General features: G+C 31.7%; 2 protein-coding genes across 2 annotated transcripts in view; both read right to left on the minus strand.

The window, feature by feature from the left end:
• Nucleotides 1–16256, minus strand: part of LOC130903779 (cysteine-rich motor neuron 1 protein) — a 161020-nt gene extending 144764 nt beyond the window's left edge. Inside the window, exon 1 of the mRNA XM_057816101.1 lies at nt 15936–16256. Within this exon, the coding sequence (XP_057672084.1) occupies nt 15936–15984 (49 nt within the window). The 5' untranslated portion in view covers nt 15985–16256. The remainder of the gene's footprint in view (nt 1–15935) is intronic.
• A 3900-nt stretch (nt 16257–20156) lies between these two features.
• LOC130903738 (uncharacterized) lies at nt 20157–21896 on the minus strand. The gene is made up of 3 exons (XM_057815987.1): nt 21289–21896; nt 20966–21238; nt 20157–20911 (listed from the first exon to the last, which is right to left on the minus strand). Exons 1-3 carry the CDS (start codon nt 21785–21787, stop codon nt 20292–20294), a joined length of 1392 nt encoding a protein of 463 aa, XP_057671970.1. The 5' UTR covers nt 21788–21896; the 3' UTR covers nt 20157–20291.
• Nucleotides 21897–26655: the final 4759 nt, after the last annotated feature.

The following is a 26655-nucleotide window of genomic DNA, read 5'->3' on the forward strand; positions in this document are numbered from 1 at the left end:
TGCTTGCACACCTCCAAAGAAAAAAGTCTGCTTGTTGAGTAGGTCTTGAAAATACTGCTCTAAGTGGGATTAGATTGGACAGCTCGGAAGCGTATCTGCCATGGTAGTATCGCTAGACTAGAGACAAGTTAGTGAACTTTCTTATTTGCTCCAGATAGTCCAAGTTTTTCTCTGGATCGCCTAGTAATACTTCAAAGATTGACGAATTGTATACGATAAGAGGCTGTTGCTCTATGTATCTTTTTAGTCTTAAAAAGGGCTCCAAGTTAATTGGTTCACGTGACAATGCCAGGACATAACTCTCCCAACACCCAAAAATCGAATTTGGGGGTGATATTTTATTTTTAGACAGGATCAAATCCTGAGCTGCTGAGTAAAAACACCAGCTTGAGTGTTTGTAACATCAATCTCAATTAGATTGCTTTCCATTCATTCCAGAATGTTTTAAGATCAATATTGAACTTTGTAGAGTATATCGTTGAAGTACAGAGGATGAATCGGTCTTTAAGAAAGCTACAAAGTTTGAAATGCAAAACCTGTTGACATGATTCCTCTAGATTTTCCATATTTCTCTATAGATTCAGTCCATACGTTGATGATATTAGTCAGGAGATCCCCAGTTGATCTATGTTAACATTAAGTATTGATGATTGCTGACGATGTTAGAAGACTCAAGACATCACAAGATTTGCTGGTTAAGGACTTGGCAGACGCTGGGAAAGTATTTATAAAAATAATAAATTTATAAAATGAGTATCTATGCCTATGGTAGATCAAACAAAATTGTCGTCAAGGGTTTTTATAATTTATACAGGGTGAAATTTGGAAGTTTTATCTACGTGCCATGCATTAATTAAATGTTTTGATCTACTGAAACTTATTTCATTTATTTCTGATTAGAAAATAGTTGAAAAATTGCAGTATTTTGTAAAATTCCACTAAAAATATACATATTCCTTTTATCTGTATTATCGCCGAGTTTCATTGGATCGATTTTCAACGTGGTGCACGTGTAAAACCTCGTAAATCTTTGATTGCCGTGATCAAATCCTTTTTTTCCACCTCTAAGAGTATCCGAACTTACAATTAACCGGAAAATGGCAGTATAGACAGTTTCACTGGCGCGTTACGGCCAAATTCGAACAAGATTACAGGAAAAATTGCTAGAAGAACAGCTGCATATACACTGCAAAAATTCCTCCTCAAAATACAAAGATTCAATTAGTAGTATACTTTTTTGAAACCCTTATAAAATTGGCTGGCCCGAGTGAAAAATTTATCATAAATTAGTGGTTTTTAGGTGCTCGAATCAATATCGAAGATCGTATATTTAAAATCGATTCCATTCATTAATTTTGTTAGGTTAGGTTTTTGATATTCCACCGAGCATATTCATATCAAATGGCCACAGCAATAATCCATTCAAACAGGATTTAAGTCCAAGATATTCCTGTCAAGAATAATTTAACCATCGACAATTTTTTAAATGAGATCCAACATTTCTAGTAAGGTCATCGACACAAAAGTCACTTAAGGAATTTTTGATGATTAAATTTGTCAATATGGAAGGGAAACAAAAGGCACAAAACAGTTTTTGTTTAAATAGGGATCACCACTCAACATCCGCGCTTCCAAATTTTGGCTCTTTCCAACCAGAATCCGCACTGGATTGATAGAAGGTAAATACCGGTTGTAGTCATCATATTTCGAAAACCAAAGACAGTATTCGAAGGGCCACTCAACCTAAAGCGAAGACAGGATACAGACTAGAATCAGTTGCCTGCAGATTAGTTCCTGCGCAAGTCCATTGTGAAAAAAACCAGTAAATACCTATTATAGAAATCACAAAATACTGGTGCCCGAGGTAGACAGATACCTGAACTTTGATGTCAAATTGGCAAGAGACGATGAAAGAAAGTTAGATCTTTATTATTGGTTGGCAATCATCCTTTGGAATTCCTTACGATCTTCAGTCATGCGTATTAGATTTACGGCATCACGTACATGGAACATAGTCCGCGCCTGCCTTCTATCTTCATTCATTCAAGTCTATTGAACTAGAATTCAGAATGTGGAATGACTCGAGCTGCCACAGATTTTTGTCTTCTATTTAATACGACTCTGGATTCCTTAGCCTTTCATACTTCGAGATAATGTGGATTAATCCTTTACGTAACAGAATCTGTAGTTTATCCGACAAGATTACAGTTAATATTCGTAAATTTTTCTTTCATAGATTCCTACAGATCATACGTGGTTAACGTTTACCAGGAGTATCTTTGTCTATCCCAGTCCCTGTGGATAGTCCCAGAAAGTGATTTTACCAAGAAAGGGTTCAGGAACTATGAAGGGATTATCCGCCTTTATTAAAGCAAGTTAGCTAATTTGAATTTTTCAACTGACACAATTCGTTGTATGTAGTTTCGAAATCTAATTCAATAAATTACAAATATAGTTCGAATTTTTTACTGTGTAGATTGTTGGAGTCATTCTTTTAGAAAAACGTCGTTTCCTAATAATTGGAGTAAAACTGTGACTGCAACGAATGCAAGATGTCGATTATAAATGATCGGATTTCATTGTTATGTTGAGAAAATGAAGAAAAGCTTTTGTCTGTATCTAACAAGCTGAGTTGCCAGCTGACATATTTGAGATCAAAAAAACACCGTTACAGTCTGAAGATAATATTTATTCTTGATCTCCATTGTAGTAGGGACGCCGAATTGGGGATTTTGAGAATTAATCAAACGGAGCGGAAAACTTTTTCTAGTCATTTTTATTAACAAAAATATGTAATTGCTCACATTTTTCTAAGAAAGAGTTTAAACCTGCTAACTCATTTTGAGTTGTTTTTACAGGACAAAAAATAAGAAAGTAGTTGGTCTATTTAGAAAAATTTCAAATAGAAACTATAAATTAACAGAATACTTTTTAATGAAAAAATAATTGCCAACGGCTTTGGTTTTTTTCGATCTGATTTGTAAACCTCAACATACTCTTTGTTCAGTTTGTGCTTGATGATGCTTATTGTACAACGGGTATCAAACAAAAATTTTTGTGTATTTTTAATTGGGACACGTATTTCTGGAACCATCTTCGTACTGCGAAAGTTTCGCGGAAAAAGATCGACAAACTTAGTATTTTTGAACTCCAGCATTTAGTCTGGATCTAACATCGTCAGATTATTGTTTATTCTGATCCATGGCGAAACTTTTTCGTGAGAAAAATAAGAATCACTTATTTACTATAAAATAATATTTGTTTAAATATAATTAATATATCGGGTGTAAACCAAACAACAAAACCAGAACAGAAACCAATTAAAAACTAGCAAATACAATTTTGAAACATTATCGATCTTCAACTATCTAGGAATAACGTTGGGACAAACAACCAGAAAAATGATAAAGGAAAGGATACAGAAAGGTTATCAAGCCTATGTAAGAAACAAAAACCTACTAAAAAATAAAAACATAACCAAACAAAACAAAATAAAAATGTTCAAAACCCTAATAAGACCAGTAATCACGTATGCGATGGAAACAACAGTAATAAACAAAAGAGAAGAAGAAAATAACCGAAAGAAACAACACACGAAGAAGAAAGAAGAACAAAGAATAACGAAGAAATAGGGAGAGAACAGGGGAAGTAGAATAAAGCGAGATACAAGAAAACACAAAGGCTCAACTGGGCCGGGCACATAATGAGAAGAAAACCAATTGAAATGATCAAAAGAATAACGCAATGGATACCATTGTGGCCAAGAGAAGAGAAAAACTCGGAGAAACGAAATAGAGGAGGACATGAGAGCCCTCAATATAGAAAGCTGGAAAGCCAAATGCCGAAACCGAAAAGAATGAAAAATAATAACAAAAGCGGCAAAAGCAAACGACAAACTATGAAGAGAATAAAAATTAGAAAACGAGGAGTAATCCACCTCAAAGAAAAAGGATTTAAAGCGCCAAAAGCGATAGCCATAATCCACATGGGATTGAAAGGCTTGATGATGATGATGCATAAATGATAAACACCTAACCATTCTCATTATACTGGTCTTATGTCAACTTATATTTCCTTGTTCCAGATTTTGTTAAAGATCTTTTTAAAAATATTTTGTCGGAACACCCTGCACAATAATAATTAATAATACACAACTTTTCAGGGGCTCTATAAAATCCCCTCGAAATCTTTCAATTTCCAAGACAATCATTTTATTTTCAAGACGGTAGGAAAAAGAGAAAACTTGCTAACAATTTTCTCATTTGTCTCTTAGTTTTCCCAAACAACGCGTTTGTATAGTTCAAATAATTTATTAGGTGAAAATCCAATTACGGATAATTTAGAAATTTCGATTCATGTACTATAATTAATTTTACTCGCATACTTGCGTTGAATTAAAATCACAGTGGTTGAACAGATATTTATATTCACTTGAAGATTTTATCGGAATATTTATATTAACATACCAAGCGACACCGAAAATTATAATTACGCGACCATCAGCTTTTCAGTATTCCGCAATCTGGGTTTTGTTTTTTTTTCCCTAAAACTTCGATCAAACGAATTTCCACAATGTGAATTATGTTCAAACCTCAAACCGCTAATTCATTAGCTCAAAAATTGACGGTTTACAACATAAAAACACCATTGTAGAAAGTTTCAAATTTAACGAGACTCATAACAATTTTTCGAGTTTTGATCGTCGTAGCAACCAAGAAAGAACTTGACCTCTACATACCCGTGTGTATGATACACACTCCACCCACAGTTTGATAGAGTGGTATTCAGGTACAGGTATTCAAAAGGCTCAAAATGGTGTCAAACCTCGGAATTCTTTAATGCAGCTTCGATTTTCCTAAAAATTTAGAATCAAGTTCATCTTTCTCTCCATATAAAAATTTAAATGGTGTGCAAATCGTTTTTAAGGGGTGAAAACCAACAGAAAAAATCCGTGCGTCAGAATTAGAAACTTTTCATATCCTATAATTCATAAAAAAATTTTCAAATTCTTATTTTTTATGTAACTCCATTAATTTTGAAGTTATCACATCATACAAAAAACCATTTTAAAGGTAATTTTCAGGGGTACAAGCCTATGTATGTTAGAAGGGCTTGAGACCCTCCACATTTTATTAATAAAGGGTCCAAGGGTTGTGGATAATTTGGTTATAACTCCGTCAATTTTTACGCTACAGAAAAAATAAAAAAAGCAAGATAATCGTCATAAAAGATGTTTAATTTGACTGTTTATTTGTTTTTTAATCTCTTATAGTTATCGAGAAAAATGAGCAAAAATTTTTTTTAAATAAAAAAAAAGTATTATTTAAGCTTATTTTTTTCAAAATTATGGATTTCTTATCAGCCAAACTTTCAGATGTCGTAAATAACATCTAAATAAAGTATTTGGTACAAGGAATAAGTTTAATTTTGATTTTCAACGAAATGGCATTAATTTTAGTGCATTTTTTTAGCTTTAACTATTTTATATCATATCTCATTGAAATTTCAGTCGAAACTATTTTTATCAGTGGTGATTTGAAAGGTTTTTTAAGCTCTTTAAAAAGTATTCTATGAATTTTTGTTGAAAAATGTACCCTTTTCCCGTTATTTTAGGTTAAATGCTCAATTACGTAAAACAAAAGCTATCAAGTATCTATAACTTGCTTTAGGTAGAACATTAAGATCTTAAAACATAGCTTAATTTCTTTGCTTTTTTATAAGCTTCATTTTTGTTCATTAGACTTTTTTCGATAAAATGCATCATTACACAGTTATACGTAAAAAACTATTGAAAAATGCGGTTTTTTTACAAAAAATCGTACTTTTCAATTGCGAATAACTCAAAAACTATTGATCTGGCGAAAAAATTTTATACGACATTTTTTACTTTAAATTTGCTGATCTTTCGATTTCTGGGATTATTTTGGGTGAAAAATTTTCCGCTCCCGAAAAGGGTTGGCATCCATGTAGATCTCGCAAAATTTCAAATAAATCGGTGCTGCATTAAAGAATTCTGAGGGGAAATGGTTGAATCCTGGCCTAATAAGGCAATTATTAGACGATAGAACCACTCAACCAGTCGCCGTCTGGCAACAAAGCAGCCAGAAAATCACCAGTTTTGAGAGAAGTCTAAATCTGTCGCAACTCATTAAAAAAAGTTGCCTCATACATTACAATTTTTTTCTTTAACATATCAATTAGTTCATCATTTTTAGATACCTTACAAGTAATTATATAATGAAAGTGTCATCAAATGATGGATTAGAAACTTCAATTTCTTCTTCTCCAGCTACATCAACTTCGTTCACGCTTGAATAGTGTTTCTTAACTGAAGTTTCCAAATAAGTTATGAAATTTTTCCAATTATTAAATAAAATTCGGAAAAAACTTGAAAATATAAAAAAAGTTTTTGGCATTAAAAAACGGTGTAATTAGCGTAAGTAATTAGCATTTGATTACTTGATTTATGACATAACCTAACTTGCAAAAAGAATGAAATTGTATGTAAAAGTTACCCACCCTGTATATATTTCATTTCGTGAAATAATTTCGCAACAAAGTTAACAGGGGAGAGGGCAATCCACAGATACAATTAAATGCGCCAGTGTTTTTTTTTGTTCCACAAACCCACTACGAGATTAATTACATTATAAACTGTACGCAGATAATTCAAAACGCATTTGTATACGGTGAGGTTAAGTGCAAAAAGGAAATTGTAAATCGCGTAGTGACAGCTCGAATGAAAGCCACGTAAAATGAAAAGGAAAATCATAAAATAGGGTAATTAGTCCCATAAACAATTGTTGAATTATAAACATCGAATGATTAATTTGATGTAAACATAGGAGAGGAAGTTTGAATAAGGTTTTGTTGTGATAACGAATCTAAAAAATATAATTTCTGGATTGAATCAAACGATAATAAAAGATTAATATACGTTGCATCCGTATACTTTAATAAAAAAAATACTGAATTAGACTATTTTTCTGTTAATCCAAGCTAATATATGTGGAAATTACGTGCATAGAAAACATCCTACTGTAAACTTTTTAAATCATTCATCAGATCGAAAAAATTGGTTTTTATATTCTCAAGAGAACAATTTGAAGATCGTTGCTTTGAAGAGCATTGTGCTTAAGGACGTGGTGGATCTGGGGTGCAATTTCTTTAGGAACATTATGCAAGACAGTTCACCACCAGAATCGTGCAAGATTACATCGGTTTTAGGGTTATGGAGTGGCCAACATACAGTTCTGACCTATATCCGATAAAACATTTATGGGATGAGCTAAAAAGAAGATTTCCTACCACAAACTCGATCACAGAGCTTCGAAAAGATGGTTTTCATAATCTCAAGAGAGCAATTTGAAGATCGTTGCTTTGAAGAGCATTGTGCTTAAGAACGTGGTGGATCTGGAGTGCAATTTCTTTAGGAACATTATGCAAGACAATGCAAAACAGCTCACCACCAGAATCGTGCAAGATTACATCGATTTAAGGGTTATGGAGTGGCCAACATACAGTTCTGACCTAAATCCGATAGAACATTTATGGGATGAGCTAAAAAGAAGATTTCCTACCACAAACTCGATCCCAGAGCTTCGAAAAAAATGGTTTTCATAATCTCAAGAGAGCAATTTGAAGATCGTTGCTTTGAAGAGCATTGTGCTTAAGGACGTGGTGAATCTGGAGTGCAATTTCTTTAGGAACATTATGCAAGACAATGCAAGACAGCTCACCACCAGAATTACATCGATTTAAGGATTATGGAGTGGCCAACATACAGTTCTGATCTAAATCGGATAAAACATTTATGGGATGAGCTAAAAAGAAGATTTCCTAGCACAAACTCTATCCTAGAGCTTACTGTTATATATTTTCTTTAAACTGATACCAAATTACGAAACCGTGGTTTAATTAAACGTTCAAATAAAATAATAATAATAACAATATAATGTAAACATTGGTAATCCAAGGTGTGAGTATACTATTTTAATTAGAATTCTTGTTAAGTCCATGGTCATTGAACGTGTTTGGCGTCACGTGTCGGACGACACAGTTTATATAATGCACGTAATGTGAAAAATAGTTTGCGTTTAGTATTGTTGTAATGAAAATAATTTATAACGAATTGTTAAGAAAATGTATCAAAACAATTCATTCGTACATACAAAAAAAATATAAAAATTTTTTTCATCTTGACTGGTTCTAAGTTCAAATTTAATTGTTTTGTTATAATGTACTTAAGAACTTAATTGAAATGGTACTTAATAAGAAGTTTAATTATGTGATAAATATGTTACAAAACAAAACTAAATTTTGTAAAAATGGGGATTGCTACTTAATTTTTGAGATATGGCAACAATGATGTTTTGGACATATCCAATTGTAAATATTTATTTTTAATTTCTTATTCCCGTTACTATATCTTCTTGATTTTAGGTCTCTTCTGTTTTAAAATTAGTTTTTTCTTAATAATTTTTGTATGATAAAAATTGACGTTTCGACTTTACTTAAATTGTTTGGGTCTTTTTAATCATTTATAGCTTTTTCGTTCATATGAATATGAACCTCTTTATAGAATTTTTCAATATTTTTAATTGAATTCATGTTTTTTTTGATATTTCATGGTTTGTTAGTCTATTTTCTAAATACTGTGATGTCTGCCCCATGTAGACAGCGTCACAATTAGACACTTGATATATAATTACACCTTTTGTTTTTTGGTGTTTTAGATTTTAATTTAGTGTTTATGTCTTATACTAATATAGTTATTGAAATAATTCGATAGTATTTGGGAAAGTCGAAGTAAAATCACGTATAGAACAAACTAGAGTAATATTTATTAAGGTGAAAAATCTATTATTTAACGCAACCTTGAACTTGAACTTAAGATACCGTTTTGTAAAAGCGTACGGGCACTCAGTTCTCTTGTATGGAGCAGAAATATGGACATTAAAAGTGGATACCATGAACAAACTCGTGGTTTTTGAAATGTGGATCTTCCGTAGACTACTAATAATATCATGGACTCAATATATACCTAACGATGAATTGCTTAGACGTATGATATACTGAAATTAATAATAGAAGGAAAACGTGGATCTGGTCGCGATTGGACACATCATCATTTAATTCGCCGAACTTCATTAAGTCGAAATGGTACTTAAAGAAGAAATTGTTTCGTTTCTGTTTTGCTTTTTAATTGTTGGTAGTATCTGTTTCTTGAATACGTTGCTTATCATTTTTTTCCTGAAATTATTTTCATTCGACGTAGTTTTTGCTTCTTGAATAGCTAAAAATCTAAATTTAGGAATTGAAGTTCAAATATCTTGAGGATGAAGTTAGTTTCGTATACATACTGTTAATTTTATATAATGTGACATCAAGAAAATTGATTTTATTATTTTGTTCGATAGAATTGAGGTTTTATATTATAAGAATTTAATTTTTTATTTGTTTTCAATTTGATTCTTTGGTACGGCAGTATTGGAATCAAGATTGGAATATTTGCTTAGTTTCCTCAAGATCTTCCATTATTAATTGTGCTATAACACTTGAAATGGAAGCTCCCATAGCACAACTATCAATATTTCCATTTATTTCATTTTCATATTCGAAGTACGTTGTTTTAAGAGTGAGTTCTATAGCTTTTATAAATTCGTTTTTTGAAACACCTCGTGGTAAAGTCTCGATCAGATAATTCCCTGATGATGAATACGTAGTTATTCGAAAGCGCGGAATAAATATTAAAGAGTAAACTTTGGTTTTTGATTGCCATAGTCTCGATGAATAATATTTTAATTTTCCATACAACCAAAATAAAAACCTAACTCAATATATGAGGGCATTAAACCAGAAGAAAAATAGAATATTTTAGTTAAATTTGTATTTATATTTTGTATTATATCTTACACGTGAACAACTTTTAAAACCACATAAATCTTAACATGCAAACTTCGCAAAATTTGTTGTGGATGTTTTTTTTCTCTCATACAAACCGCTAATATTTATAGCATATAAATATTTGTACGAAATTAGTAGATACATCCTATTTGAGGAATGTTAGGAATTTCGTTTGTCTACATTATTAAACTATACACAGTGCTGATACAGACATTTTTATGCTTGCAGATATTTACAACGTTCATTTTTATTGAACAAAAAAATGCAGAGAAGTTATTTTTAGAAACTATAGAATATAATAAAGGAAATTGGTGACCCTAAAACTGATTATAAAACATTCTAGAAACATATTAAGTTGCGGTAACACTTTTGGGAAGTAAATTCGAAAATAGGATTATAATTGGCTGCTAAATAATTGATTTTATTTCAGTTGTCGTTTAGGATAAAAAGCAATATTATCGAAATCATCTTGGCGGAATATTTTGTTGTTGATTTCTGCTTTAAATACGTCACCTAATTTCCAACAAATCAGCAACTGTTACGGAATTAGGTTACTAGAACCTGTGTAGAAGGAAATAAATGAAAAATAGGACGTGGTCTTGAGATATTTCGTTGTTAATTTGTTGCTACTAAAGGCGCCTGACACACAAATGGCGCTGCCATTGTCAAATCCATATGACGTTTACGAAATACCAACTTTCATCCACCGTATAGTCCAGATCTGGCCCACGATGAATATTGGATATTCGCTGAACTCAAAAAAATGCTTTTAGTTACAAATGTGGCTCCAAAGGTTAACAATTTATAATCTCTATGAATATTTTGATGAATGGAAGCTCTTTCTAAAGCAAATTTATCCAATTTAATGAAAAAATGTAGAAAATTATTAGAAAATTTGTAACTGCCGTAGGTTAATAGTGCAAAATCAATAGACGTCACAAAAGAAATAACTTTTTTCGAGTTTTGAGGGGCCTCATTAAAAAATTTGGTTTTCGGAGACGTCGCAAAAGAAATAAGTTTTTCCAACAGAACTCTATCATTAGGGTCTGAATAATCTAATTAAATTCTGCAGGATAGATCAATTTTTTGAACACGTCATAAAAGAAATGTCTTTTTCCTAATTCCGGAAAAGTCATTTTTTCGTGACGTCTTCGAAAAATACTTCTGAGACAGCAATAAAAACTTAGTACAAAATGGCGGTGACGCTTGATTTGAATTAGACGATAGGCCGAATTATATTCATAAATCATTTGAGATCAAAAATGAATTTAGTAGGTTTAAATTATACGATATTGCGATTTTGATAGTTATTTCAAAGATTTCAATCAGTTTAATTGGAGGATCGATTTTTTAAAATATTGAGGTTAGTATTAATTTTGGGTATGGCAATTTACCGTTTGATTTAGCATTCATATTTGCTTTGTTCGATTGGATTTTTTCCATCGAACTAATTTTGAAAGAAGTTGATGCGACATTTTTTCATATCTGTTTACGTAAACCGCATGTATTTAGCAATTCATTATACTAATTGATACTAATTTATATTTTAATATATTCAAATGATTGAGTGAATAGAAATTTATTCAATGAAAATGAAACAACTGCAAAATTATTAAAATTTCAACGTATGGCATCATCATCTGCCATTATTTATAGCAACGAAATTATACACTAAGTAGATTAAAAATTAAAAAGCACAAAATAAAATTCTTGTAAACCGTTTGTCTAATTGCATAAATCTCGAGTTTCAATGTCTGATTTTAATCCTTGTAATGTGTTTAATTTTTGTATAATTATACAGCCGAAGTTTAATTATTTCTAACCGAATAACATAACCTCATTTTTTTTATTTTAAATATTAAACAGACCGATAAAGAGCAGTGGAGTATAGGGGGTACAAAATACGACAATTGGGAGCAATTTACCTCTATACCGAAATAAAACCTCGGATAGTTATAGGATCTTAAAGTAGAGTCCAAAATTTTGAAAAAAATTCATTTCTCTACAACCCTTTGACTTAAAAATATTGTATGACATTGTTAAAGTCATTAAGTGATTAAAAGAAGAAGAAAAAAAAAACCAGAATGGTTCAATCGCCTTCTACTTACCATTACTTAATGTCTTCAACAATTTTGAGCCCTATCTAACCTCTTCAAGCATCTAACTTCGTATAGAAGTGAATTTGGTTTGTATCGGTTCGTATGTGGGACACCCTGTATAGTTATGACGTCATTTATCAACGTCTTTTGAATAGACAAGTGAATTTTTTTTAGTAATCTACAGTAAATGTTCTGTTAGTTTTGATTTATATGTTTCTCGTTACGAGACGTCCTATATAAAGTATATAGATAATTTAAAAACAACATTCAACAATGCGGAAGTACGGTAGTTTAAGAAAATGAGGCTATTTCAATGCGATTCGCCTCTCTCATTCAAATATTAAACCTGCAAGAACAAAACCAAATGAAGCGAGAATGTATATCACGAATCTGACAACCCATGTTGATAATAAAGAATCGTGTGAATTGGTTTGATCGATTTCGATATATACAGTGTGTCTACTTAAGTTTAAACAATTTTTTTAGTACTCCTTGAAAATATGTCTAATGGGAAGGTGATTCACAAGTATTCATTTTTTGGCCTTCTAGGTCTGCTGATTTGACTCTCCTTAACTTTTTTGTTACTTGAAACAGCAGGTTTATCAGCGATGACCATTTGGAGAGGATTATTTTTGAAGATGCCAAAAGACTACTCCAAATATGATAAGGAAAGTAATACAAGAGTTTGAGAAAAAAATAATTAAATGTTTACAAAGAGAAGGTGGATATGTCGAAGCTGTAGGACAAAACAACTTATAACATTTTTCTGAATTGTGAAAAATAAAGATACTTGCAAAAAATACACATTTTTTGACAAACCTCGTATACTACTTTAAAAAATTAATATCTGATGCTTGCATTTTAACATTTGGACCATGTAGAACTTTTAAGAATAACTTTTTTTCATAAAACTTCTAATAAAAAAGTTAGTTCCATTTGATTTCAACTTAAGTAGTATACATAAAAAATAGTGGCATTGGCATTTAATCACTTGATACGGAATGACCCATATCTCCGTAATTTTTAGCTGTAAACGTAAACCTTGTTTGTTAGCATATAAATTTGACACCTTCGCTGGACATGTTTAGCTTTTTATCGAATTTTTTGGCACGAGAAAAATAATCCGTAGATATATGTATATCGAGGACAAAACGTGACATTTGAATAAAGAATTCAGATAAAAGTTAAAAACAAACTTTTACGAGGTAGTTAAAATTATAAAATACACAAACATGATATCCATCGTTCAAGTTATACAGTTCAAAAATAAATAGAACACAAAGTTTTCATTAGAAACTGTCTTAATTTTCTATTAATTTCATCAATATACTTGAGGTTATGATGGATGAGATTACAACTGAAACGGTTTTTTTTAGGTTACCATGTTAAATTTTGTGTTTGCTACCATATAATATGTTACTTCTGACCATAGTTAATATATAATAGATAATGGTCACAAATTGTCGTATTAAATATTTTTTTAAAACTTTCTCGTCATACAAAAACGGTTAGACATTCGCTTTGGTATTTATACTGTTAATTTCCGCCACGAGTCTAATGTCATCTGTCAAAATTTCACATAAACTATTTCAGATTTTGTTGATAAAATCTATAGCCTTGTACGTCGGAGAATATTTCGATCTTTGAAAGTGAGTTGATTAAAAAATTCAATCATTACATTCCAAAGGAAAAATACAGTCGAAATAATGGACTTCGATTCTTAATACGCAGTCATACAAATACACTTCTGTCAACTGAAAATGCATACATTTAAATTTTGCCTGCGTAATCAGGGTTCCAACTAAATGTCACTGTCATTGTCAATGACAGATAAATAATTAATTTCAGTTCAGTTGAAGTAAAAGTGTACTTAATACCTCCTTAGTTAACTGAAATTTACAAAAACTGCCATTATGGACAAATTGGAAGATAGCTGGTCTATCAGAAGACTGGAAACTCAACTAGGTTTTAATGCGAGTATGGTAGTCATAGTGAAAAAGCGATAATATTGGTGAACATGGCAACTGTCAAGTAAATTGACACTGACAAAAATCTGTCCCAAGACTTTGATGTTAATTCAATGAACAGACGTGTACATAACCCTACATACAAGACTTATGAAATTGATGATCTGATTATGCAATAGTTGTATGCATGTATTAATTTTGGATTTCGTATAAACTGCGATCCAAAGGATCCATCGTGTCTTGCAGGAGAACCCAGTGTTTACAGCTGATCCTTCAATTCCACTCCTTTCAAAAAATCTAGAATGTAGTATGGTTTTAATTGCCAGAGATCATAGTTTTCTATTTCATACGCACCCAGGTGTAGTGCTCTGAAGTTACTTAGTGTTTCACAGAGAATTTGGATAGAGGTTTCGTCCTCTGTACAACAAAATCTGCACATCGCATTATCTGCTAGCTCTGGCTATCAGAGTGTTTGTTTCTGGACCCGTACACTCCTATTCCAGTTCTGTTTGCTGTTTTTGATCCATCCGTATACAATTTAATGGCATTTTATTATTGAGGTGAAGTTTTTCTCGAAGCTAAACTTATTCGTTGCAATATCCTGAGGCATGTCCCAGGGTTGGTCATTATTTACTAACGGGATTTCTTTGATGATTTCTATGTGGAGAAGTGGGAGATTTAGAATCACTTCTAGTGCAGCTGTTGGGCAAGGTTTAATGGCACCAGTCGCACATAAGCAAGCAACCTCGAGGTTCTAGTACCCCAAACCACTGTCCCATATGTGATGATTGATGTAACAATTGCCATGTACATCAACCGTAGGATCTTTGGGTTACAGCCTCGATTCCTCCCTGTGCACCATCAGGGCTTTTGAGCATTTGGTGATTATCTCTTTTTCGTGTTTGTTCCAAAGAAATTTATTATCCATCGTGAGTCCCAGTCTAGTTCGAAATTATAGGAGATTGTTACTCAATTGAAGGGTAAGAAGGGTAAGAAGCAGCTTGTTCAAGTAAATATGATAGAGTAGATGCGCGGTGGTTTTACAACGAAACGTCAAAAAAATTCTCAAATTGATAATTAAAATGAAAAATAACTATTTCAATAATACTTAAACAATTTTAGTTAATTATGTATTCAAATAATTCTGAAGTAAGCTTCGTACACCTGCAAAAAATCCCTTAGTTATTCTAATTAAGTTTATGTAAAGTTTTTTGCAAGTTTGCTAAAAGTTAACGGTTCATATTCACTTGATAATATTTTTCCTTCATCAGCAAATTTATTTGAGTTCAACTGTGCTTTATAAATTCAGAGTTTTTAATTTCGTACCCATTTTGTTTTAATTCAACAATGGTATAGAAATCTGTAAATTCCAGTTCATATTTTTATTTATAACAAATTATGGAGTGAATTTTTTTGATTATTTAATTTCTATAATAATAAATTTTGATAGTAAACAACACTTTTTATCGATACTACACCCAATAATAATAGACAATTTATATTGACACAAAATATGGCGGTTATTGTCTAAAACCAGGCCTAAAAATAATCCGAGATAAATAAATTTTGCCGATTTATTATAACAATAACACCTACTTATCATTTATTTTTTTTTTTTGAAATTTTAAAACCCAAATTAAACTGCTTATACATTATAAACACGATTAATATGAATGAATAACATTAAATAATGTTATCATTGAAAACCTAAAAATAATAAAAAATTCAATAGACGAATTGACACACACACATCATACAATTCAAATTCGATATTGATTATTTTCACGTTATGGTTAAACTATTTACACCAATATCATTGGATTTTTGTTAAATTTCGGTGTTATAAAAATAAACAGGTGTGAATATTTCATAATAGACAAGTCAAAAAAACCACAATTACCATTGCTGTTGACAATCCGAATATTTGGCAAAACAAATTACACGTCTAAAAATAAAAACTTACGTGTTTTAAGGACGAACAATACACCAAATACAAATAAAATCGTCTTCATATTGAAATAACAGTTTAAATACCACACACAAACTTATTTTACAAACCACTCACAAAAAACTGCGAATTATAACAGTCAAATTTGTACATTATACACTTGAAAACGCCGATTTATAGGTTATGTTTTACTAATCGTAGTTTATCGCGCAATACCGTCTCACATAACAAACAGATGAAGACTGGTTAAGTTCGTGTGTTTCGCAATATTATACTGTGTGTGTATGTGTGTGATCTAAGATGGGAAGACGATGATGTATTGGTTGCATAGGCTATTAGGCGCGTTATGGAGAGCTGCTAGGTGTGGTGGTTTCAAAGCTTTTATAATGATTGCAAGCATGCGGGGCTTTTCGTAAATTACAAAGGCTTCTTGAATATGCAGTGAATTAATTTTAGGCCAGTTAATGACCAATAAAAATTTTTTTGAATTTTTACATCGAGTATAGTTTAGAGCACTGATTATATATATATATATATATATATATATATATATATATATATATAAAGGAAACGAAAAATGCTACTTGTATTTTGTGCTACCTATCATTGTTGTAAAAGAAATACAATAATACAATCATTAATAGTTTAATATTGCTTCGTTTTCGTTTGAAAAATCCACTTATTTCCAACTGAATTTCTAAATTCGAATTTGAAAACGCATAAAATTTTCAAATACATACTACCAACTGGCCTAAAAACGCTAATTAGAGATATATAAATAGTTTGTACATGCACAGAAAATATTGCAAGTCGTTATATGAATTTTGTATTGGAGAATAAACCTAAAATGATTCAAATGAAATGGAGATCGATAATCGAAATGGAAAGTGTCGATAATAATTTACCAATTACTTATATAAGTACAATTTTTGTTTTTTATGATAGGAGATACGAGAACGGTTTGACTCAATATTGATTTTTCAATAAAAAAGTCTTAAGAATTAATTCATTTACTTTCCAATTGTTTTAAAGCCAAATATTTCATCATCCATGGGCATTTTATTGAGTAGAGTAGAATTTAAGGTTATGCAAAATCATCGAAGTGAAACAGTCAACTGTCAACTGTCGACATTGAAGTGACTAGAGTCACATTTAAGGAAGTTAAAGTTGTCTACTCTAGAGCGTCCTAAAGTGTTTTGCAGTACGGAACAACTTTTAGATGGCGTCGTCTAAAAAAATATTACGACGTCTGCTTCTTCGGAATAGTTTTTATTTTTAACAAGTATAACTCCTTATTGGTTTTCGGTGTAATAAATATATATAACTCCTCCATCCAATGGTTGTCAACTGCTTAGATTTCAGTCTTAACACTAATCTGAATTTGAAAGCATATTAAAATAACGAGCGCCCAAAAACTACATTTAAATTACGTCATTAGCCTATTAATTAAATTTTTCAAAGAACTAACTGGTTATTAAACTCCTAGCACTGCGAAAAGTAATAAACGAACATGAAAAGAACTTTGGGGCTTCCTAATATTTCTTCCGAGATTTGCAAGATGAAACTTTTTAATTAATCGTTGGTAGTCCTTTAATTCCGGTAATGAAAAGACATTGGAAAATTTCGTTTTCGAAAAATTTTCGTTGTGATTTTGTTTGTCTTGTTGGAAAGTAATTTCTCTCAAATTTATCAATTATGCAACTCCAAATGCATTTATTTCATCAGCAAACTTGAAATCGCTTTAATCAGACTCGATTTTACTGTGTTTTCATACGACGAGAATATATGGGGGGTTAAAAAATGTGTTAAACATAAATACTGGAAGAAACTACATATTTTGAACATCTGTTGCCGAAGAAATATTAGTTGTAGCTGAGGAAATTTTTGGCAAATTGGTGAGATAAGCAGTTCTCACTTTTATCAAGGGATTAAACAAACTTAGAAGATACCTAGTTTTGTATTTAATGGTGGAAGGAAAATTTTGTCACGAAGTACCATGAGTACTGGACTATATTTTTTTCCAGACTCTATATCTGTCTGTTTTTAAAAATATTTGGCGATAATTTGAAGATTTCATTGATAATTGAATGTAAAACCATGCTTTTAGAGCTTATCAAACTAGAAGTAAGCTCCGAATGCTTTCAAAGGCGAAGCCCCATGTGATTAAGTTAGGTTTTTCTGACTTTAAGTATAGATATTACGAAACCGAAGCGAAATATCGAAAAACTTCATTTTTGACTTATTTTGGACGGATTTACAAAATGTTTTAGCTTTTCCTGTCGCAAGGGAAATCGTACTCGTGTCCACAACTTGCATACCGCCATTTATCACGATTTTTAGTTAAAAATTCAGCAGTTTTTGCTAGGTTTTTCTGATTTTAAGTATAGATATTTCGAAATCGAAGCGAAATATCGAAAAACTTCATTTTTGACTAATTTTGGACAGATTTACAAAATGTTTTAGCTTTTCCTGTCGCAAGGGAAATCGTACTCGTGTCCACAACTTGCATACCGCCATTTATCACGATTTTTAGTTAAAAATTCAGCAGTTTTTGCTAGGTTTTTCTGATTTTAAGTATAGATATTTCGAAATCGAAGCGAAATATCGAAAAACTTCATTTTTGACTAATTTTGGACAGATTTACAAAATGGTATAGCTTATCCTCTCGCTAGGGAAATCGTACTCGTGTCCACAACTTGCATACCGCCATTTATCACGATTTTTAGTTAAAAATTCAGCAGTTTTTGCTAGGTTTTTCTGACTTTAAGTATAGATATTTCGAAACCGAAGCGAAATATCGAAAAAATCCATTTTTGACTTATTTTGGACGGTTTTACAAAATGGTATAGCTTATCCTGTCGCTAGGGAAATCGTACTCGTGTCCACAACTTGCATACCAACATTTATCATGATTTTTAGTTAAAAATTCAGCAGTTTTTGCTAGGTTTTTCTGATTTTAAGTATAGATATTTCGAAACCGAAGCGAAATATCTAAAAAATTCATTTTTGACTAATTTTGGACGGATTTACAAAATGGTATAGCTTATCCTGTCGCTAGGGAAATCGTACTCGTGTCCACAACTTACATACGGCCATTTAGCACGATTTTTAGTTACAAATTCAGCAGTTTTTGCTAGGTTTTTCTGACTTTAAGTATAGATATTTCGAAACCGAAGCGAAATATCCAAAAAATCCATTTTTGACTTATTTTGGACGGTTTTACAAAATGGTATAGCTTATCCTGTCGCTAGGGAAATCGTACTCGTGTCCACAACTTGCATACCAACATTTATCATGATTTTTAGTTAAAAATTCAGCAGTTTTTGCTAGGTTTTTCTGATTTTAAGTATAGATATTTCGAAACCGAAGCGAAATATCGAAAAACTTCATTTTTGACTTATTTTGGACGGATTTACAAAATGGTATAGCTTTTCCTGTTGCTAGGGAAATCGTACTCGTGTCCACAACTTGCATACCGCCATTTATCACGATTTTTAGTTACAAATTCAGCAGTTTTTGCTAGGTTTTTCTGACTTTAAGTATAGATATTTCGAAACCGAAGCGAAATATCGAAAAACTTCATTTTTGACATATTTTGGACGGATTTACAAAATGGTATAGCTTATCCTGTCGCTAGGGAAATTGTACTCGTGTTCACAACTTGCATACCGCCATTTATCACGATTTTTAGTTACAAATTCAGCAGTTTTTGTTAGGTTTTTCTGATTTTAAGTATAGATATTTCGAAACCGAAGCGAAATATCGAAAAACTTCATTTTTGACTTATCTTGAACGGATTTACAAAATGGTATAGCTTTTCCTGTCGCTAGGGAAATCATTTTCGTGTCCTCAACTTGCATTCCGACATTTAGCACGATTTTTAGTTACAAATTTAGCAGTTTTTGAGATGATTTCGTGGTTCTCGCCGAATTTAAAGATACTTCAATGATGTTTTAGGCCCTATCTATTTTACACTGCAGCTTAGCATTGCACGTATATGTATATGTAATAGCTATATGTAATGAACCAGGGCAATGAACCAGCGAGAGCAAACAATATTTTTAACCCTCTGGACTCTATGGAAGAGATACCAGAAGGCGATCCAAATAACCAATAACACCTACCACGAAAGAAAACACTTGGAACAAGGCGAAAAATTTGTGCTGAGGATGTCATCTGTATTTCTAATCATCATCTATCTTAACCTATTAAAATTATATCTCAAATTTTTGTTAAGAAGTTCTTTAATGATTTTTCCATTAAACAAAATAGAAAAATTTCATGGAAAACCTTTTTTACCTTTTTAAACTTAAGAAAAAAGTATAAGACGCTATTATGTTAATTTAACGGAAAATGAAAAGCATATCAGTATTACCATTCATCTAGCATCTCAGGTTTTATAGAAATCTTCAAACTGCAAACAGATTTCGATAACGAGTATGTGAGAAAAGATTTTTGCCTTTCAATTTCATTCACAATGTCGAATTCAACACCAACGTCTTGCAAAAATCCAGGTCTAAATCTATACAATTCCAAATCTTCCTTCATGAACCTTGGAAAATGCACCCATTCTCCCGTAATCATATTATATTCATCGACGCGTGCTTTAGCTGCATCTGTATCTATACCAGCGTCGACTAATCCTTTGAGGTTTTTAGGAACTATTTTTTTATCTATAGCGCCCAATTCGTAGAAGACTTTTTTTCCAATAGGTTTGGATTGTTGTTCTTCGGGTTGTTGTTCGGCTCTTTCGAAAACTTCTTGGTCCATAGCAGCTTTCATTTTATCCAGAGCGGCATCGAGTTTTTGCCTAGCATTTTTTTCTTTAATCAATTCGGATATCACGAAAGCCCAGTAACTGTTGACCTGCTTTAGTTTAACTAGAATTTTGGTATCGATGTAACCGAAAATTTTTTTAACAATCCAAATTGGTAGAAGCTGGATTAGATCTATTTGTTTGAAGGTAACAATATCATCCACGAATTTTTTTGCTAAAAAATAACAGTTTTATTTTTTTTATATTTATTTTATCACACATACTGTACCTTTCCCTTTATTCTTTTCTTTTTTACTCGACTTTGTAGCTTTCTTTTCCTTTTCTTTCGTTTTTTTCTTGTCTTTATTTTTTTTCTTGGTTGTTTCTTGCATAACTTCTTGTTTATATTTTTGTATTAAATCGAACCATTTTTTTCTTTGTTTTTCCACTTCGATGGTTTCTGGGTGTTTGGGATCGTAAATTTGGGAATTTTCTTGTGGTGGTTCCTCGAGTACAACCGTTGATTTAACACTTTTCGGGAATTGTTTACAATGCAACTCACCTAAGGAAATTAAATGAGTCTTCGTTTCCAATATTTCCTCACACACTTACATATTGATTTTCTGTAGATCCTGTATAGAGGTATGTACAAATTTCTTTTAACATTTCCTCCTGATATCCTTATCAATCCTAAGGTAAGGTTAATTTGTTGATAGTCGTCTAAAGTTTCGAACCATTCCAAATCATTTTCGATGGTTTCTTCCAAAGTTTTCTCTCCCAACATTCTATTATGATCCAGGATTAATTTATCGTATACGAAATTAGTTTCGGGATCTACGATCGAGTAGACGTCCATTTTGGCGTGACCCAAAGACATGACGCTAAATATTTGATAAAGACTTGCAGGAGAGTTGAGTCGTTTCACAAATTTTATAATAAGTTTTCGTTTGCTTTCTACCGACAGCCGTAGAAAATAATACTGAATCGACGTATTACGAAGAATGAAATGCTTTTCTAAAACACGATTCGTGTAGATTTTTTCTTCTTTCTTCTTCAGTGCCGACGATACTAACTGTTCTTCTTCTCCTGTATAAGTTGTTAGAACTTCCATTGTATAATGAAAACGATATTTTGATAATTTTATTCTTATTTATCGTACACACAAAATATTATTTTGAATAATTTTGACATTATGTGTGGTGTATAGATACGAAATGTCATAATGACAACTTGTATCCTTGTTTACTCTTTTTCTTATGCAAAATTTTCGCCACTGCCTTTAGTAAATAGTAATTTGATGACTAGTATCGAAAGAAAACACAAAAATTTTCTTTCGATACCAGTTGTATAATAAGAATCGTCAAGTTCCTCAAACTAGCTATCAAATTCTGATATCACCCCTTCATTGTTGTAAAATTTTTGACCACAAAGTAATTTTTTCAAGTCTGGGAGCAGACAATAGTCCGAGGAGGTTAAATCTGTAGAATATGGTGCATGAGGTATCAATTCATACTTTGATTAATTAATTTTGGCCATTTCAATAACAGATGTGTAACTTGGTGTATTGTCTCGATGAAACCACACTTTCTTTTTAACCAAATGCGGCTATTTAAGCTTCATCACACACTACCAAATTTGCGTAATTGATAGTTTTTCCTTTTTTAAGTTGATCCATCAAAATTATCCCACTTGCATATCAAAAAACCGACGCTATAACCAAATGGAACGGTCTTTGCCTTCTTGGGAGCCGGTTCTTCCTTTCCAGTCCATTGTTTTAATTGTTGGTTTGCTTCGAAACGCGTCACCCATCTTGCATACAGCTTTCCATGTCCAAATTATCAGTTGTTATGCGATATACTGCATTTTTTTAAATGCCTAGTATGTTTGCTAGCTTGACGATCATCCAGTGGATTTTGCTCAAGATTTCTGGAGTCGTCACCTCATTTAGTTAATAACTGCGATGCTGGTCCTTGCAGATCGTGCAGCTTAATTTCCGCTACCCAATATTTTAATTATTATTGAATGTCAGTTAATTCATGTTGCACTATTTATAGATCTCAACTAATGATTTTAAATGGTAATATCACCATGTATAATATCTTTAGAAAGTCCAAAGCACCACCAAAACAATCCGTCGTTCAATCTATTATCAATAAATTGCAGTTCATCATTTCCTGAAATTACCTTTTACTTCGAAGCAACCCCTAAATCATCGTGATTGATTTCTGTTGATACTTGTCAGAAGCTATAACTACCTTCTAGATAGACTTTCTCATAACACACTCGCAGTTTTCATTCTCTAAATGGAAATTGCATGTGTCAGCAGGTGCTGTTAGAGGACTCCGGTGAGGTCAATCGTGCTTTTAAGTTGCGATATTAATCTGTTTGACTAGTAATTTCCAATTTAATGCTGCACACAACTTCAGCGGCGTTCTCCGTTTGTTATTTTAGTAAAATAAATATTTTACGTGATATGCGAAACCATTAACATATTGTTCATCAAGAGAAATCTAGATTATTCTTAAAAGTAAAACCTGAAATCAAATTGAACGAAATGAGAATTGAACAAACAAATCTAATTGAAGAAGTTTTTGACCGCATCTTTTCAGTCTGCCTTCGAGAAATTTTATTTGGGGATGGAGAGACATTATAGTCTATTTATAAGATTAAGAGAGTATTAAAATACTAAAGCATTCGTTATTCATAGACGTATCACTTCTTTTAGTTGATGGAAATATTCGAAGCGATTGGTTGAGAAGTTTTCAAATCAGCGAGTGCGATTAAAATGATAATACCAAGTAAAACAAAGACAAGGCAGTCATAAATTGTCCCAAATCACCTCTGCTCACCTAATACTTCTTTACCATTTAAAGATCGTAGATTTTCTTGACGTCAAAATGACTTTGTATATTGTCATTTTTGTGTTAATTTATTCTGACGACAGCAATGAGTTCAGAATTCGTGTACTCTATTTGTTATATCGTCTTTTCTTTAATAGTAGAGGGTAATAAAATGATGAAGCATTCGTAATCCAGAGGCGTATCACTTCTTTTAGTAGACGGTTGAATTTTTTAAAAATAATACTGGAAGTATTTTCGTATTAAATAATATTTGTGTAAACAGTTCTTTTCTCACAGAACTACGATGGAAACTTAATATTCTTCCTATAATTTTTAATCCACAGGGTTTTGGGACTATCCAAACTTTTTTGCAGGACAATTAGTCAAGTGCTAGACATGGGGCAAGAATATACAACTCAAGTCATGTATATATTGTTTTATTTTCATCTAGAAGAACCTTATTTGAACATTTTATCTTATTTCTAAAATTTGACTTTTCTATATTCAAATTTCGTATGTAATCTAATAAGAATAATAATAATAGATCTTTGAACTCCGTCCCTGTGACATACTAGATTAGCGGGAAGCGATGGTAGAGCAGGCAACGTTTCGGATAAGAAAAAGAAATGATGATGTATGCGTTCCGTGCCGATTTCAAATTAGAAAACGTCTATATGAATAAAAGTTATGTGTGATAAATTTTATCGTTTCTCTTCCTGTTAGATTAGAAACAATTAATTATGGATGGTTGGAATAGGAAAATTCATCAACAGATGTTGTTAATAAGAAACGAATCATAGAATTTTTTTCTTAAAGTTTAGTTTTTGTAATTAGATACTATAACAAGTACTATCAACTTTCGAGTCTTCGATATAAAATCAATTTCCACTTATCTCTTGTTTGGGGAGAGATAATATTCACACGGTGCTGGATCGGGCCAATGCGAAGACTTTAAATTGGTTTCGTCATCAGTTAATCAATCATTTTTCGTGTTTATAATCGATATAATCACACGGTGCTGCATTAGGCGAATGCGAAGACATTAATTGGTTTCCTCATCACTGATTATGGTATAGATAATGATTGTTTTGTAAATTAGTGCCTTTGCTTACTGTCTTAGGTATCTTAGGTGTTTGTTTCGCCGTAATACATTCTAAAGACTTCTCGTGATCTTGTCCTCTTACCTCTAAGGATGACCTTGATATAGAAATATTCTCCTCCATACGGATGGAAAGTTTCTAAAGTTTATTGTCTTGTAGGACAATAGAAAGATGTTTAAAAAAAGCTAATTGACACTTTTCGTATAAGCACTTGGGAGTGTTATTTCAAAAACAAAAATAGCGTTGAAAATGACATTAATAAAACCAGAATTTCAGCAGCTGGGACATTACTAAAACGGTGAGCAAGTCGGAGGATTTTTGTATCTGTTTACGTTGGATTCACTTGACTTTTTATGTTTTTTTTTTGACGACAAATGAATTAGTTTATGGTATGTATGTTTTTGGAACATGTAACTGGTCTTATACAAATTTATGCACTCATAAATACTATAAACACTCCAACAAAGATCGTACAAACTTGAAATTGTTTTATATAAAGGCGTTTAAAGTAGGTATAACAAAGATACCAGTTAATACAAACTGTCAAATATGGTACAAAAACCAATCGGAACGAGCCTATTGTTTTGATTGTATATTTGTTTCTAAAATAGAATATGTTTGATCGACATTTTGACGTAAAAATTCCCTGGATCACGTTTGATTTTGATTTCGAGCGGACTTTTGATCAGCAACCACGATCCTAATCTAGCAGATTTGATTTCCTACGTAAACATTTTGGTTTTATGAACAATCCAAATTTTCTCGTGGAACCGCCCTCCATTAACAATGAAACTCTCATAATAACACATGACTTTATGAATGAATTATTTGAGCGTGAGGAAATTTCCCAATACGCATGTGTTTGTCATAAAAAATTGAACAAGTTTGAACCATCGTCTTCTCAATACAAAGAACACAACCAAAGTTCTGATTTTTTCATTCATACAGTCAACTTTCTTAAATATCCTCCTGAAATTTCAGCTTAAAACTCAAATTGTTTGAGCGTGTGGAAATTTTCAAACACGCATGTGTTTGTCATGAAATATTGAACAAGTTTTAACCATCGTCTTCTCAATACTAAGAAGACAATCAATTTTCTGATTTTTTTTATTTATACAGTCAACTTTCTTAAATATCCTATTGAAATTTCAGCTCAAAACTCAAATTGTTTGAGCGTGTGGAAATTTTCAAACACAAATTTGTCATGATAAATATATGCCTTGATGACCGAGAAGAAAATTTCAAATTATTTAATCAAGATTCCGTCTTCTCGGAACAGAAGCGCCCTAAATGCTCATTATTGGTCAACATACGAGTAACGAAACTGAGAAAATGCAAATAGAACCACCGAGGCAGAATAATGGTCTTCTGTCTACTATGTTACACAGAACAAAAGCTTGACAATGAATAGAGGATTGGATCGTATGAAATCTCAATTGGAAACAGTAGTAAGACAAAAATAAGTGAACTGTGTTGATTTGACTCGAATATTTTCTATTGAAAAGCATATTTTATTAATTTAGACCGAATTTTTCACTTTTTGTAATTAAAAAAGATAAAAAATCAATCTGAAATACTTGAGAATCCTTTTATATAACAAAAATGAAAGTAGTAATCGCTTGAATGAACCTTTTTTTAGACAAAAACATTTTATAAAATATTCATCTGAACCAGCAAGTACATTTTGACTCATTTTATCTTAATGACAAATCTTCATGTTGAAAAATATACTAAGGTAATTGTTAATTGTCTTTATGCGATCTGATTATTTTATATATTGATTGTTAAAGTGCTTTTGAACGCCTAAACTTATTCACCACAAGTTATCACTGCTTTCTATGCAAATTACAAATTTGGGAGATCATGGAACTATTCCTGAAGTAAAAGTAGCAAATACAAAAAAATTGTTACAGATAAATTAATAAGTTAAGAAATTTTTGAAGGTTATTCGTTAGGTCTCTTTGGATAAGAAAAAAATGGAGCTCATATGAAAAAGAGACTTAAAATCAAGGAAAACATAAGCATTTGTTGAGCATTGA

Source organism: Diorhabda carinulata, chromosome 2 (genome assembly GCF_026250575.1).
Source record: "Diorhabda carinulata isolate Delta chromosome 2, icDioCari1.1, whole genome shotgun sequence".
NCBI classification, from domain to species: Eukaryota; Metazoa; Arthropoda; class Insecta; order Coleoptera; family Chrysomelidae; genus Diorhabda; species Diorhabda carinulata.